The sequence below is a fragment of the Eriocheir sinensis genome, chromosome 61 (genome assembly GCF_024679095.1).
Source record: "Eriocheir sinensis breed Jianghai 21 chromosome 61, ASM2467909v1, whole genome shotgun sequence".
NCBI classification, from domain to species: Eukaryota; Metazoa; Arthropoda; class Malacostraca; order Decapoda; family Varunidae; genus Eriocheir; species Eriocheir sinensis.
This window is the reverse complement of record NC_066569.1, coordinates 6,590,461-6,605,136: the sequence shown is the minus strand read 5'-3', so window position 1 is coordinate 6,605,136 and position 14,676 is coordinate 6,590,461. Positions and strand designations below refer to the sequence as shown.

The 14,676-nt window shown below is 40.7% G+C and overlaps 1 protein-coding gene and 2 long non-coding RNA genes across 3 annotated transcripts in view; 2 read left to right on the top strand and 1 right to left on the bottom strand.

Annotated features, from left to right (window-relative positions):
• The window catches only part of LOC126986268 (four-domain proteases inhibitor-like), a 41,869-nt gene extending 35,887 nt beyond the window's left edge, over nt 1–5,982 (top strand). Inside the window, 4 exon segments of the mRNA XM_050842242.1 lie at nt 4,193–4,336; nt 4,502–4,645; nt 4,823–4,966; nt 5,701–5,982. Coding sequence (XP_050698199.1) covers nt 4,193–4,336; nt 4,502–4,645; nt 4,823–4,966; nt 5,701–5,783 — 515 coding nt within the window. The 3' untranslated portion in view covers nt 5,784–5,982.
• LOC126986273 (uncharacterized) overlaps nt 1–6,559 on the bottom strand; it is a 22,873-nt gene extending 16,314 nt beyond the window's left edge. The window contains exon 1 of the long non-coding RNA XR_007739474.1: nt 6,413–6,559. This is a non-coding gene — a long non-coding RNA (uncharacterized LOC126986273). The remainder of the gene's footprint in view (nt 1–6,412) is intronic.
• A 2,749-nt stretch (nt 6,560–9,308) lies between these two features.
• Nucleotides 9,309–14,078, top strand: LOC126986270 (uncharacterized). The gene is made up of 3 exons (XR_007739471.1): nt 9,309–9,411; nt 10,375–10,472; nt 14,028–14,078. It is a non-coding gene; the product is annotated as an uncharacterized LOC126986270 (long non-coding RNA).
• Nucleotides 14,079–14,676: the final 598 nt, after the last annotated feature.

The window sequence follows — 14,676 nt, the reverse complement described above, 5'->3', positions numbered from 1 at the left end:
TTCGAGGAGAAAAAATTCTATAAGGAAGGAAGAATCATCGAGTAATACTGTTCTTCTTCATCTTGACAGCTTGAAAGAGTAACTATGTCTGTTTCTCTCCTCGTCTGTCTGCTTGTCTATCTGCCTATATAAAATACAAACACATATACAAAGACAATGGTATTCCCTACAAGGAGAGGAGGAGTACGAAATAATCCATATATAACAGTGTTCTTCTTCATCTTGATAGCTTTTACCTATGATGTGCCCACAAGATAAAGGCGAAAAAAAGACAAATTAAAAGGAAGAAGGAAAGAAGGAAGGAAGGAAGGAAGGAAGGAACGATCATTATCTCAGCATTCTTCTTCTTCCTCGAGACAACTTTTACCCAGTGTTCCCACAAGATAAGGAGCGAAGGAGAGCACAAATCTAAAAGGAAGAAGAAAGGAAGGGAGGAGGAAAGGATCATTTACCAGTATACCTCATCTCTTGACAATTTTTACCTAAAGTTCCCGTAGACAAAAGAGCGAAGAAGACAGATCTAGTAGAAAGGGAGAAACATAATTTGGCAGTATTGTTCTCTCTCTTGACACCTTTTATCCAGTGTGCATAATAGGGTCGATGTCATTGAGGTTGTGGCTAGAATGGCCTTCCTGACGTCACACATATGCAAAAGGGTTCGAACCGCTTCACCACACCACTTCCATGGCTTCGCTCTCTAACTCACCAGACCAACGCACCTCACATGATCTTACAGCGTTCACGAGTTACAATGGGGATAATTATTATGTTGGTGTGTTGCAAGTTTCACAAGATAAGCATCACCCACAATGACGTGTTCTTCCCTTTGTATATCTTCCCGTATGTTTAAACAGCAGCTCCTCAGACTGTGACGGTGGTAGGGTCTCCTTCCACTTTGTTGCTACGCCTTCGCCTCCTCCTCCTCCTCCTCCTCCTCCTCCTCTTCTTTCTCCTCCTCCTCCTCCTTGTAGCCATCCCCTAAATCTTCAGGGGAAATTCCACCACCAGGAGCGACATGACAAAAGAAAAGGCGTAGAAGCTGTTCTCTGGGCATCGTTTGTGTTAAGATACACTTTCCTATGTTTGAAACCAAATATGACACTTTCAGCTACTCTATCTTTCATCTGTTTACAGGAGCAGTGCCAGTAGGATCTTTAAATCCATTTTTATGCCCTTGAGTTGTTTCCATTACGGTAAAGAACAAACCGGTGTTAGGATGGGATTCACAACACTACGGCCATAACATCTATATTGGCATCATATCATTACGTAGTTATGAAGAAAACAGCATAATGACCTAACCATTTTTCACCTTCATATAAACAATACATTGATTCATACATGCATACATACATACATACACACACATATATACAAACGTGAATTACATCCCAATAAACTCTACACACCTGCCTGATATATCCATTACATTCAGAGTTGATTCATAACATGAAGTAGTTTAGACGAAGAAGCACAACGATCTAACTTCTTTTGACCTTCACATATGTGATATTTTTATTCATACACACATACATACACTCGCCTCCTTCAGCACTAACGCGCTGCATTCCACCACCTCACCTCCCCCCCACCACCCCAGACCCCCTATACCCCTTTCACATTGTACTTTTTTTTTCTATTTTATTTCAATATTGTATTTTTAACATGTATATCTTCAGCTTTACAGCTGCAATCACTTAATGAACCGTTTATTATTATTATTATTATACATACATACATACATACAAACACGACTCTCCTGCTTTTTCTTTCCATAACATTAAGTAGCTTGCCGGATTAGCAGGATGCTAACTTTTTAACCTTCGTATATACGACCCAACCATCCATCCATCCATCCATACATACATAAATGCCTAATACCACCACAAGAATGATTTCCCTGCTTGCTTGTGTGACGTCATAAGGTACAGACAAAACCAGGAGGTGTTCCGGCGAAGCTCCAGTTTCTTTCCGGCAACCAGGTGTGTCGGGTGGCAGGTGAGTGTGCGTGTGAGTGTGCGTGTGTGTGTGTGTGTGTGAGTTTAAGGGATGTGATTTTTTTCCCTTTTGTTTCTTTAAATTTTGCCTTTTTGATTTTTCTTTGTTTCTTTTGCGTTTTTGTCTTTCTGTCTTTCTTCGTATCCTTTTCTTCTTCTTTCTCCATCTCCTTTTACTTCCCTCCCTCTCTTTCTCTACTCCTTTGTTTCTCTCTCTTTTTTTTTTCCTTTATTTTTACATCTTACATATTGTAAATGTGTACATATATGTTGATGAGCGGGCAACGGCCCGCCGCTGGGGGGCTCTCTCTCTCTCTCTCTCTCTCTCTCTCTCTCTCTCTCTCTCTCTCTCTCTCTCTCTCTCTCTCTCTCTCTCTCTCTCGTCCTGCCGTCTGTATTTCGGACAGGTAGCCGGTTTCCCTCCCTCCATCTCTCCCTCCTTTCATCCTTCACTCCTCCTCCTCCCTCTTTCTTCTTTCATTACTGCTTTCTTCCCTCATTATTTTCCTTGACTTCTCGCATTTCATTTTCCTTTATTCCTTTTTATATTCAACTTAACATTAGTTTTCATTTTCTGTTTCTGTCTTTTAGGTTTTCCGTTTTCTGTGCTGAAGGACAGAAGAAAATGATGCGTGGGAGCGTGGTGGTGGCGATGGTGGCGGTGATGGTGCTGATGGTGACGGGGCAGCGTAAGTACCAGTAATAGTAGTTGTAGTAGTAGTAGTAGTGTATATAGTAGCCGTGTATATAGCAGTAGAAGTAATAATAATAGTAATAATAATAATAATAATAGGGCAACAGTTCGCTCTTATTCATAAAATCATTCTTTTCACCGTCACGTTCAAGTTTTAGTGATTAAATAATACAAGGAAGCATGACAGTTGAACCTAACGCTCATATTCTCGAACGCTTCGGGGCCTACACCACCGTTCCAGATTATCGTCCTCAGAACATAGTATTTACCGGTTTCTGAGCCATAACTATTGCCAAGAAACACCGATAATTAACCACTTCAACGATAACTATATATGGTCAGTTAATGGGGTGGAGGAGACAGGTTATGGCTCTGAATTCGGCAAACATAAGAGGATGAGTAGGACAATCTGGCAACGCTGGCCTACACACATATATGATGAAAATTTCGTAAGAGTTGTGAACATGTCCACGGATAGTTTTGCGAACCTAGTAATAGTTTGACTAGGCTTCTTCTGCACCGTGAACGTTGAAGACACTCATGAGAACCAGACATATATTCCTTGTGATCGATAGAGATAGAGATAGAGATAGACATTCCATATGACAGCTTCCGTTTTTGGTCCTAATCTGTTTAATTGGGTCCTTCTGTCTATCTTAAGTTAACTGCACAATTACCTTTTGTTCTTAACCGTCATTATAATATTTCCAAACACGAGTAGGTACCGAGTAAGTTTAAGCGCATTATTACTTCCAACTACTTTTTGTTCCCAATCGTCACTAGAATGCTAAATATCACGAGCTGGTAAGAACAAGTAGGTTTAAGCACGTACTTTCCTCGCGGCTCGTATACAAATAGCATCATAGTAGCAGTGACTCATTTAAATATTTCTAGACGAGTCAGTTTAGTAGAAAGATGATTGTTAGGTTCTCTCTCTCTCTCTCTCTCTCTCTCTCTCTCTCTCTCTCTCTCTCTCTCTCTCTCTCGCTAGCGCGTAGCTCTCAAAAATAGCTTTACATACATAAAAATAGAAAGAGCCTCCATGCAAGAGTCGCTTTTCCGTGGATCTTGACTTCCGTGGTGCACTGTTTAGTACCCTTAGCTACGAATCAGCGGGAACGAGTTCGATTCTGCCCTGGCCACTCATCGAGCAGTCCACCCAGCTCTTAATTCTCCCTTACAGGCTGGTGGATACTGGCTAAATGGGTACCTGGGGAAACCTCGAGAAGGTAAACTGTAATCAACCCAGAGGTCACACCTGCCCTGTGTGCCTGGGTAATGCCTTTCCTGGGTTGTTGATTTTTTTTTTTAAATCGGACTTTTTTTTATTTGAATCAGATTTATTAGATTTAGTAGTAGCGGTAGTAGCAGCAGCAACAGTAGCATTTGTAGTAGTAGTGCCATAACATCACCAATATACACTTCCACATATACCCAAATCAACACCATTTCCCCTTAATTAATAGACTTTCCTAATCCCTTCTCCAATCTCTCCCCCAAGGTAACTGCCCCGGGATCTGCACCCTGGAGTACGCCCCTGTGTGTGGCAGTGACGGCAAGACCTACGGGAACCTGTGTGCGCTGGAGGCAAAGAAGAGATGTGTCAACCCGAAGTTAACTTTTGTCAGCGATGGAGAGTGTCCGAGTAAGTAGTAGTAGTAGTAGCAGTAGTAGTAGCAGCAGCAACAGTAGCATTTGTAGCAGTAGTACCATAACATCACCAATATACACTTCCACATATACCCAAATCAACACCATTTCCCCTTAATTAATAGACTTTCCTAATCCCTTCTCCAATCTCTCCCCCAAGGTAACTGCCCCGGGATCTGCACCCTGGAGTACGCCCCTGTGTGTGGCAGCGACGGCAAGACCTACGGGAACCTGTGTGCGCTGGAGGCAGAGAAGAGATGTGTCAACCCGAAGTTAACTTTTGTCAGCAATGGAGAGTGTCCGAGTAAGTAGTAGTAGTAGTAGTAGTAGTAGCAGTAGCAGTAGTAGCAGCGGCAACAGTAGCATTTGTAGTAGTAGTGCCATAACATCACCAATATACACTTCCACATATACCCAAATCAACACAATTTCCCCTTAATTAATAGACTTTCCTAATCCCTTCTCCAATCTCTCCCACAAGGTAACTGCCCCGGGATCTGCACCCTGGAGTACGCCCCTGTGTGTGGCAGTGACGGCAAGACCTACGGGAACCGGTGTGCGCTGGAGGCAGAGAAACGATGCAATAACCCTCAATTGACTTTGGTCAGCAATGGGGAGTGTCCGAGTAAGTAACAGTAATAGTAGTAATAGTATTAGTATTAGTAGCAGAAGTAGTAGAAGTACTAGCAGTAGTAATATTAATAGTAGTAGTAGTAGTAGTAGTAGTAGTTTCTATTATTATTATTATTATTATTATTAATTATTATTATTATTATTATTATTACTATTATCATTATTATCAATACGTAGTAGTAGTAGTAGTAGTAGTAGTAGTGGTGGTATTATTATTATTATTATTATTATTATTATTATTATTAGTAGTAGTAGTAGTAGTAGTAGTGGTGGTATTATTATTATTATTATTATTATTATTAGTAGTAGTAGTAGTGGTAGTAGTAGCTCTCCCTAGCCACCCGTAGGGAGTGCGTCTGTTGACATGTGATGTTTTTTTTGTGGATGTCACCATAACCAACGCGTAGATAAGGTCTATGCTCCCACCTTTACCTTTACTTGAACAGTAATTGAAAGATGGAATGCTTTACCAAATGAAACTGTGTGTGTGTGTGTGTGTGTGTGTGTGTGTGTGTGTGTGTGTGTGTGTGTGTGTGTGTGTGTGTGTAAATAATATGCACAGGTTTTTGGATATATCATAGTTATCCTTAAAATTTTGCGTGCTATTTACACACATATAAACAGAACACTACAACTCATGCAACACACTCACACAACTCATGCCCTCAACACAGAAGGCCACACACACACGCGCACACTACCATCTCCCTTTCTTCCCTTCCCCAGATTAGCAACTGAAGTGCCCAAGATTCTGCCCTGCTGTGTACGATCCCGTATGTGGCAGCGACGGGAAGACCTACAGCAACTAGTTATACTTAACTAACCGATAACGTTTATGTTTAGAACTGTAATAATTTATAATTGTTTTGTTTTTGTTTTTTTACACTTTTCTTTACAGTGAATAATAGTTACATTTATACAATAAAACCATATCAAATGTATACACTTCATTTACATGTCTTTCCAGAATTGTAAGTGATTCAGAAAGTAAACAGCTGCTAAAATGTACACACATATGCGTTTGTCTCTTTCATTTGCTACTTTGTTCCATCTTTACCCTCAGCAGCTGCAGCAAGAACAAGCGTGGCTTCACAGCGTACTAAATAAAAACCATTCCATTGACTACGTTGAACTGGGTAGTACTGGGTATCCCGATATGGTAATGATCAATTTTGTTTGATTGGGGGTCCTCGGCTGGGACTCGTCATCGTCAAGTTTGGGAACCTCTGCTTTACACTAAAGCAAATCTAGCAGCAGAAAATAATAAAGGCAAGAATATACGAGAGAAAGCTGACATTCGTATACCACATCAGCTCATTATTTCCCCTTTCCTTCCCCTTTAACATTTCAATCTTTAATCCAATAGCAAAACCAACAGCACGAAAAAGAAGACAAAGCATACATGAGATCTGCCTAAACACGCAACACTAACATCAACTAATCCTCAAATCCTCCTTCAATTCCCTTATCCATCAGGAGGGATACATTATACCGCACCACACAACTACCACATCCTCATATCCCCTTTCTCTTTCCTTATCCAACCGAATCTTAACTTTTATCCATTTCCCTTACCCCTCTCCTCCCCCAGCCCCCGAGTGTCCCCGGTTCTGCCCGGCGGTCCTTGAGCTACCTGTGTGATCAGCACGGCAAGGAGTACTCTGGGATGTGTTTCTTTGAAATCGCCCGGTTAGCGGTAGCAGTAATGGTAGTTCTTTCTTCTTTCCTATACATAATTTCCATGCAGTTTTTCCATGCTGCATGGTTCTTTTTCCTTTCCCGCCAGCTCTGGCTGGAGGGATGGGGGGGGGGGGGGGGGAGGAGCCTTCGTCTTTGCTGTCCTTCATCTTCCACCTTTGATTAGTTAATGTAGCTTGTTACAAACAACTTGGTAAGGACCATCAGTTCTGCTGTTATTTGTTCTTCCTTTGTGTTTCTTTGTGATCCTCCTCCTCCTCCTCCTCTTCCTGTTCTTCCTCCTCCTCCTTCTCGTCCTCCTCCTCCTCCTCCTCTTCAAGATCTGGTTTACTTCGGAAGTTCAAGGATTTTTTCCTAGTAAAGAAATATTTTCCTAGTTTGTGTTTCTTTGTGATCCTCCTCCTCCTCCTTCTCTTCCTGTTCTTCCTCCTCCTCCTTCTCGTCCTCTTCCTCCTCCTCCTCTTCAAGATCTGGTTTACTTCGGAAGTTCAAGGATTTTTCCCTAGTAAAGAAATATTTTCCTAGTTCGTGCGATTTGTTTCCACCTGTCCCCCTCTTTCGTCTCCTCCTCCTCCTCCTTCATCTTTTAATAAATATTTTATAATAAATAATTTGCAACAAGGTTTCCGTAATAAGCGTTCGTGTTTAATTAACTTACTTGACTTTTTTCATTATATTTTTGAGGGGTTCGATGAAAGCAGATCAGTAGATATCATATATCTGGATTTTTAAAAGGCATCTGATAAGGTCCCCCATCAACGATTGCTCAGTAAACTATTGGCGCACGGTATCTCAGGCAACATTCACAATTGGCTTGTAGACTGGCTCTCTGAGCGGAAACAGAGAGTAGTTCTAAACGGTGTTTCATCTACCTGGCTCGATGTCAGAAGCGCCGTACCTCAAGGATCAGTGTTTGGTCCCATGCTCTTCTTAATTTATGTTAATGATATCGATGATGGGCTCACTTGAAAAATATCAAAATTTGCTGATGACACAAAAATCGCTAGTAAGGTAACTATGACACTCGACGAAGAAGCATGACAATCAGATCTAGATTGACTTGCACGTTGGGCCAATCAATGGCAAATGAAATTTAACGTTGACAAATGTTAAGTGTTACACATCAAAAACCATAACAATCGGGTTCAGTACATAATGAATGGCCAACAACTTTCTGCAGTAAGTAAAGAAAAGGATCTTGGAATTACTATTTCAAGCGATTTAAAGCCCAGTCAGCATTGTTCAGAGGTAGTTAAAACCGCAAATAAATTGGTTGGCCTCATCGGACGAGTCTTTAATAATAAATCGGAAAAAGTAATACTAAAAATCTAAAATTCGCTGGTTCGACCCCATCTAGAGTACTGTGTACAGTTTTGGTCTCCCTATTACAGAAAAGACGTAGAAAAGTTAGAACGGGTTCAACGGAGAGTAACAAAAATTATTCCTAGGTTGAGAAATTTATCTTATGAACAAAGGCTTAAGGAAGTAAATTTATTCAGCCTATGCAACTAAGAATGCGAGGCGATCTAATAGAAGTGTTTAAAATGTTTAAAGGATTCAGTGATATTAATGCGGAAGATTACTTTACAATTGATCGATCAAATACAACAAGAAGAAATAACAATTTCAAGATAAGTGGTAAAAGATTATCGTCGCACGAAGCCAAACACTTCTTCACTCGATTCGTTAATGTTTGGAATTCTCTACCCTGTGATGTCGTTGATAGTACATCAGTTACGGCCTTCAAGAGTAGACTAGACGAGTATTTTGAATTCAACCAGCAACTAAGATATTACTCATTGTCGAAATAACGTTAAGTTCTTTTGAATAATGGTGTCCTTATCCGTTTTTATCGCCCGGTTAGTGGTAGCAGTAATGGTAGTTCTTTCTTCTTTCCTATACATAATTTCCATGCAGTTTTTCCATGCTGCATGGTTCTTTTTCCTTTCCCGCCAGCTTTGGCTGGAGGGAAGGGAGGGGGGGGGGGGGAAGGAGCCTTCGTCTTTGCTGTCCTTCATCTTCCACCTTTGATTAGTTAATGTAGCTTGTTACAAATAACTTGGTAAGGACCATCAGTTCTACTGTTATTTGTACTTCCTTTGTGTTTCTTTGTGATCCTCCTCCTCCTCCTCCTACTGTTCTTCCTCCTCCTCCTCCTCGTCCTCCTCCTCCTCCTCCTCCTCTTCAAGATCTGGTTTACTTCGGAAACTCAAGGATTTTTTCCCTCCCTTCCTAGTTGAGTCAACAGTAAAGAAATATTTTCCTAGTTCGTGCGATTTGTTTCCACCTGTCCCCCTCTTTCGTCTCCTCCTTCTCCTCCTTCATCTTTTATGTCCTATCCTACCACACGTAGATTACTAGTAGTAGCGGTAGTAAACAGACACCCTCGCCATAGACCGATAGGTCTTGTGGTGTCTGTTCTTCCTATGTATTCCTATGTATTCCTCCTCCTCCTTCTTACGAGACTCAAGGATTTCCACAAGGTCATATGATATTTATGTATGTGTGTGTGTGTGTGTGTGTGTGTGTGTGTGTGTGTGTGTGTGTGTGTGTGTGTGTGTGTGTGTGTGTGTGTGTGCGCGCGCGGCTTGTTTTATATATACATACACACATGCCTTAAACCACCACAAGAATGATTTCTCTGCTTGCTTGTGTGACGTCACGAGGTACAGATAAAACCAGGAGGTGTTCCGGAGACGCTCCAGTTTCTCTCCAGCAACCAGGTGTGTCGGGTGGCAGGTGAGTGTGAGTGTGTGAGTGAGTGTGTGTGTGTGTGTGTGTGTGTGTGTGTGCAGAGGAGGATGACTAAGATGATTCAGGGGTTGAGAAACTTGCCATACGAGGAAAGACTCAAACAGTTAAACTTGCATTCTCTAGAAAGGCGAAGGGTGCGTGGAGACATGATCGAGGTTTATAAATGGATGAAGGGCTTTAATAAGGGAGACATTCATAAGGTTTTGTTGGTAAGAGAACCGGGTAGGACACGAAGTAACGGGTTTAAACTGGATAAATTCAGATTCAACAGGGACATAGGCAAAAATTGGTTTACTAATAGGGTGGTGGATGAGTGGAATAGGCTTAGCAGTCATGTGGTGAGTGCCAATACAATTGTCACATTCAAAAATAGACTAGATAAATTCATGGACAGCGATATTAGGTGGGGTTAGATACACGGGAGCTTAGGGTCAAAGGAGCTGCCTCGTACAGGCCTACCGGCCTCTTGCAGACTCCTGCGTTCTTATGTTCTTATGTTCTTATGTGTGTATGTGTGTTTAAGGGATGTGATTTTTTTTCCCTTTTGTTTCTCTAAATTTTGCCTTTTTGAATTTTTCTTTAACGTTTCTTTTGCGTTTTTGTCTTTGTCTGTCTTTCTTCGTATCCTTTTCTTCTTTTTTCTCCATCTCCTTTACTTCCCTCCCTCTCTCTCTCTCTCTCTCTCTCTCTCTCTCTCTCTCTCTCTCTCTCTCTCTCTCTCTCTCTCTCTTGTCCTGCCGTCTGTATTTCGGACAGGTAGCCGGTTCTCCTCCCTCCAACTCTCCCTCCTTTCATCCTTCCCTTCTCCTTCTCCCTTTTTCTCTCTTTCTTCTTTCATCATTTCTTTCTTCCCTCATGATTTTCCTTCACTTCTCCCATTTTATTTTCCTTTATTCCTTTTTATATTCAACTTAACATTAGTTTTCGTTTTCTGTTTCTGCGTTTCAGGTTTTCCGTTTTCTGTGCTGAAGGACACAAGAAAATGATGCGAGGAACCGTGGTGGTGGCGATGGTGGCGGTGATGGTGCTGATGGTGACGGGGCAGCGTAAGTACCAGTAATAGTAGTTGTAGAAATAGTAGTGTGCATAGCAGTAGAAGTAATAGTGGTATAATAGTAGTAGTAGTAGTAGTAATAATAATAATAATAATAATAATAATAATAATAATAATAATAATAATAATAATAATAATAATAATAGAGCAACAGTTCACTTTTATTCATAAAATCATTTTTTTCACCATCACCTTCAAGTTTTACTTTAATGATTAAATAATACAAAGAAGCATGACAGTTGAACTTAACGCTCATATTCTCGAACGCTTCGGGGCCTACACACATATTTGTCAAAGATTTCGTAAGAGTTGTGCATATGTCCACGGATAGTTTTGTGAACCTAGTAAAGGTTGGACAAGGCTTCTTCTGCACCGTGAACGATGAAGACACTCATGAGAACCAGACATATATTCCTTGTAACCTTGGAAATCGTTGTGGTGAGGGCCGAAAGCGTCTGAGAGCAAGGTTCGCTGTGCTGCCGAAATGTAAACAACAGACGGCGCGCTCTGACTTTGCGCAAGGAAACAAAACATCGCGAAGTTGAAACGGAGAATGTGGATGGATAATTTGAAGTGTAGTTTTGAATCTATACGAAAATATTATAAGCGTAGTTTTGTGTGTTTATAAAGAAAGTGTTACAATCGTTTTCAAGTTCATAAGCAAAAGTTACAAGAGCAGTTTTCAGTTACCATGCAGAAATTGCAATACTTCAGTTTTCCACTTATAGGCAGGAGTTACAAGCACAGTGTTGAGCTTACAGGCAAAAAAACATGAGCGAAGTTTTTGAGTTAATAGGCAAAAAATACAATCACAGTTTTGAATCTATAGACAAAAATTACAATAAGTTTTCAGTTTATAAGTAAAATTTACAGGCGCAGGTTATTTTTAGTTATTTATTGACAAAAATTACCTCCACAGTTTTGAGTTCATAGGCAAAAATAGAGATCGTGCAGCTTAGAATTTATATGCAAAAGTTAAAAGGAAATATGCAACGTCAGTGTTGATTTATTAGACAGAAATCTTGACCTGAGAGATGTCTGTCCGTTAGAGGAAAGCGTACGAATTTACATTGCGCAGTTAAACCGAAATATCTGAGACAAATCTATAGCACGTGGTTGCCATTTTTTGGAGCTAATGGGTATCTAATTGGGTCCTTTGAGCAGCCCCAGGAGTCGAGGAGAGAGAGAGAGAGAGAGAGAGAGAGAGAGAGAGAGAGAGAGAGAGAGAGAGAGAGAGAGAGATTCCATATGACAGCTTCCGTTTTTGGTCCTAATCTGTTTAATTGGGTCCTTCTGTCTATCAAAATTTAACTGCCCATTTACCTTTTGTTCTTAAACGTCATTATAATATTTCCAAACACAAGTAGGTAACGAGTAAGTTTAAGCGCATTATTACTTCCAACTACTTTTTGTTCCCAATCGTCACTAGAATGCTAAATATCACGAGCTGGTAAGAACAAGTAGTTTTAAGCACGTACTTTCCTCGCGGCTCGCATTTTCTTTTCACTTATAAAAGTAAAAATAAAATAAAATAAGATAAATAAAAAACAACAATTTCCTGGTATACAAATAGCATCATAGTAGCAGTGATTCATTTAAATATTTCTAGACGAGTCAGTTTAGTAGAAAGATGATTGTTAGGTTCTCTCTCTCTCTCTCTCTCTCTCTCTCTCTCTCTCTCTCTCTCTCTCTCTCTCTCTCTCTCTTTCTCTCTCTCGCGCGCGCTAGCGCGTAGCTCTCAAAAATAGCTGTACATACATAAAAATAGAAAGAGCCTCCATGCAAGAGTCGCTTTTCCGTGGATCTTGACTTCCGTGGTGCACTGTTTAGTACCCTTAGCTACGAATCAGCGGGAACGAGTTCGATTCTGCCCTGGCCACTCATCGAGCAGTCCACCTAGCTCTTAATTCTCCCTTACAGGCTGGTGGATACTGGCTAAATGGGTACCTGGGGAAACCTCGAGAAGGTAAACTGTAATCAACCCAGAGGTCACACCTGCTCTGTATGCCTGGGTAATGCCTTTCCTGGGTTGTTGTTTTTTTTTTTTTAAATCGGACTTTTTTTATTTAAATCAGATTTATTAGATTTTAAATCGATTTTTTTTATTAATGAAAATAATTATATGAATGTAAACCTCAATTTTCTTTACATTGGTTTAAAACACATTTTGGAGTATTCTTGTATCATATTCCATCACCATAACTAATCTGGTTGGCTGTTTGAGCCAATCCAAAGACTGACCAGCCGCAGCCAGCCAGCAATGAGCCAGTAATACACCACAACTCTGTTTAGTCCCTTAAAAGTCTAAGCAGATCATATCATGTTTTGGACATGTCCTAACTGAAATTGCACAAAGAAAAATGACAGCAGCTTCAAATGAAAGTATCAGAAAAGGCTGTGGATGATCCATGTGAGTATGTGAAGTGATTCTTTGAAAAATAGGGGGATATATTTCAAATATTTCCTTTACTGCCACTTCCTGTATTTGGTGTTTTTGTCCCATTCTGGGGGGGGGGGGGGATTAGCAAAGCAGGATGGCGGCACTGTAAAACAGTTCCCTGCTCCACCAATTGGCTGGGGCCAGCCAAAAGAGTAAAGATGGGAGCAAGCGTTATGGCTGAGTACATGGGGCTTATGTTGTTAAACACTTTTGAAACCATCACCCTGCCTTAGCAAGATACTGTCAGAAAGGCGGTCAGTGTCTTGTTCTGCTCCAGGACACTGGACGGACCAGGTGTGGCTGACGGAAGATATATATAATGGACTAATCACTCAGGAAAATTTGTGAAGTTGTCATGGAAAATATTGATATCAAAGTTAGTGTTTTCTTTGTTTATTTTCTCCATTCTATGTTGTTGCCCTGCAATAAGATCAAGATTTAAATCAACGACATTAAAAAAATGAAATAACAAATCTTGATATAAATAAATGATTAAAAAAAATCATTTGATTTAAATCTTGATTTAAATCAACTTGATATAAATCAAACAACCCTGACCCTTTGGAACCTTTTTGATTACCATTACACGCTTCACTACCCCAACCCAAGTAGCACCTCCTTTCCCCAGTACTCGCACCCCAGAACACCATCACCACCCACACCTCCGTTTCCTACCCACCTCACAAAACTTAGCACCCCTTCCCCTTATTACGACACTCTGATCTGTATTTCCACACGCTTCCATCTCTTACATCACTTATTTTCAAAAGCTGAAAAGGGTTTTAACGAGTGTTTTTTTAGGTTCATGATACAGTAGAAACTTTTTTTTTTTTTTTTACGTCGTCGCCTGTTGCGCCGGTAGGCCTTCCTTCGTAGTAGGGCCTGATGGTCGGCCCCAGCCTGTTGTGGCGCAGGCAAGTGTTTATAGTGGCGCCATCTTGCATTGCCATCTTGCATTGCAACTATCACCAGGGTCTTAAAACTACACACGAAAATGCCCACAACACCTATGAAAGCCCTGTCAAATATGTGTGCTCGGGTGTCGAAATGTTTAAGAATGTAACCCTCTTAATATCCAATATGCCCTCTGTCCCCCTCCCCCTTTAGCCCAGGAGCGACATAACTGCCCCGGGGTCTGCACCCTCGAGTACAACCCTGTGTGTGGCAGCGACGGCAGGACCTACGGAAACCCGTGTGCGCTGAGGGCACAAAAGCGCTGCGTCAACCGTCGATTGACTCTTGTCAGATATGGGGAGTGTTAGAGTAAGTAACAGTAATAGTAGTAATAGTAGTAGTATTAGTAGTAAAGTACTAGCAGTAGTAATATCAATAGAAGTAGTAGTAGTTGCTTTTATTATAATTATTATTATTATTACTATTATTATCATTATTATTAATACGTAGTAGTAGTAGTGGTGGTGGTGGTAGTAGTAGTAGTAATAGTAGTAGTAGTAGTAGTAGTAGTAGTAGCTCTCCCTAGCCACCCGTAGGGAGTGCGTCTGTTGACATGTGATGTTTTTTGTGGATGTCACCATAACCAATGCGTAGATAAGGTCTATGCTCCCACCTTTACCTTTACTTGAACAGTAACTGAAAGATGGAATGCTTTACCAAATGAAACTGTGTGTGTGTGTGTGTGTGTGTGTGTGTGTGTGTGTGTGTGTGTGTGTGTGTGTGTGTGTGTGTGTGTAAATAATATGCACAGGTTTTAGGATATATTATAGTTATCCTTAAACTTTTGCGTGTTATTTACACA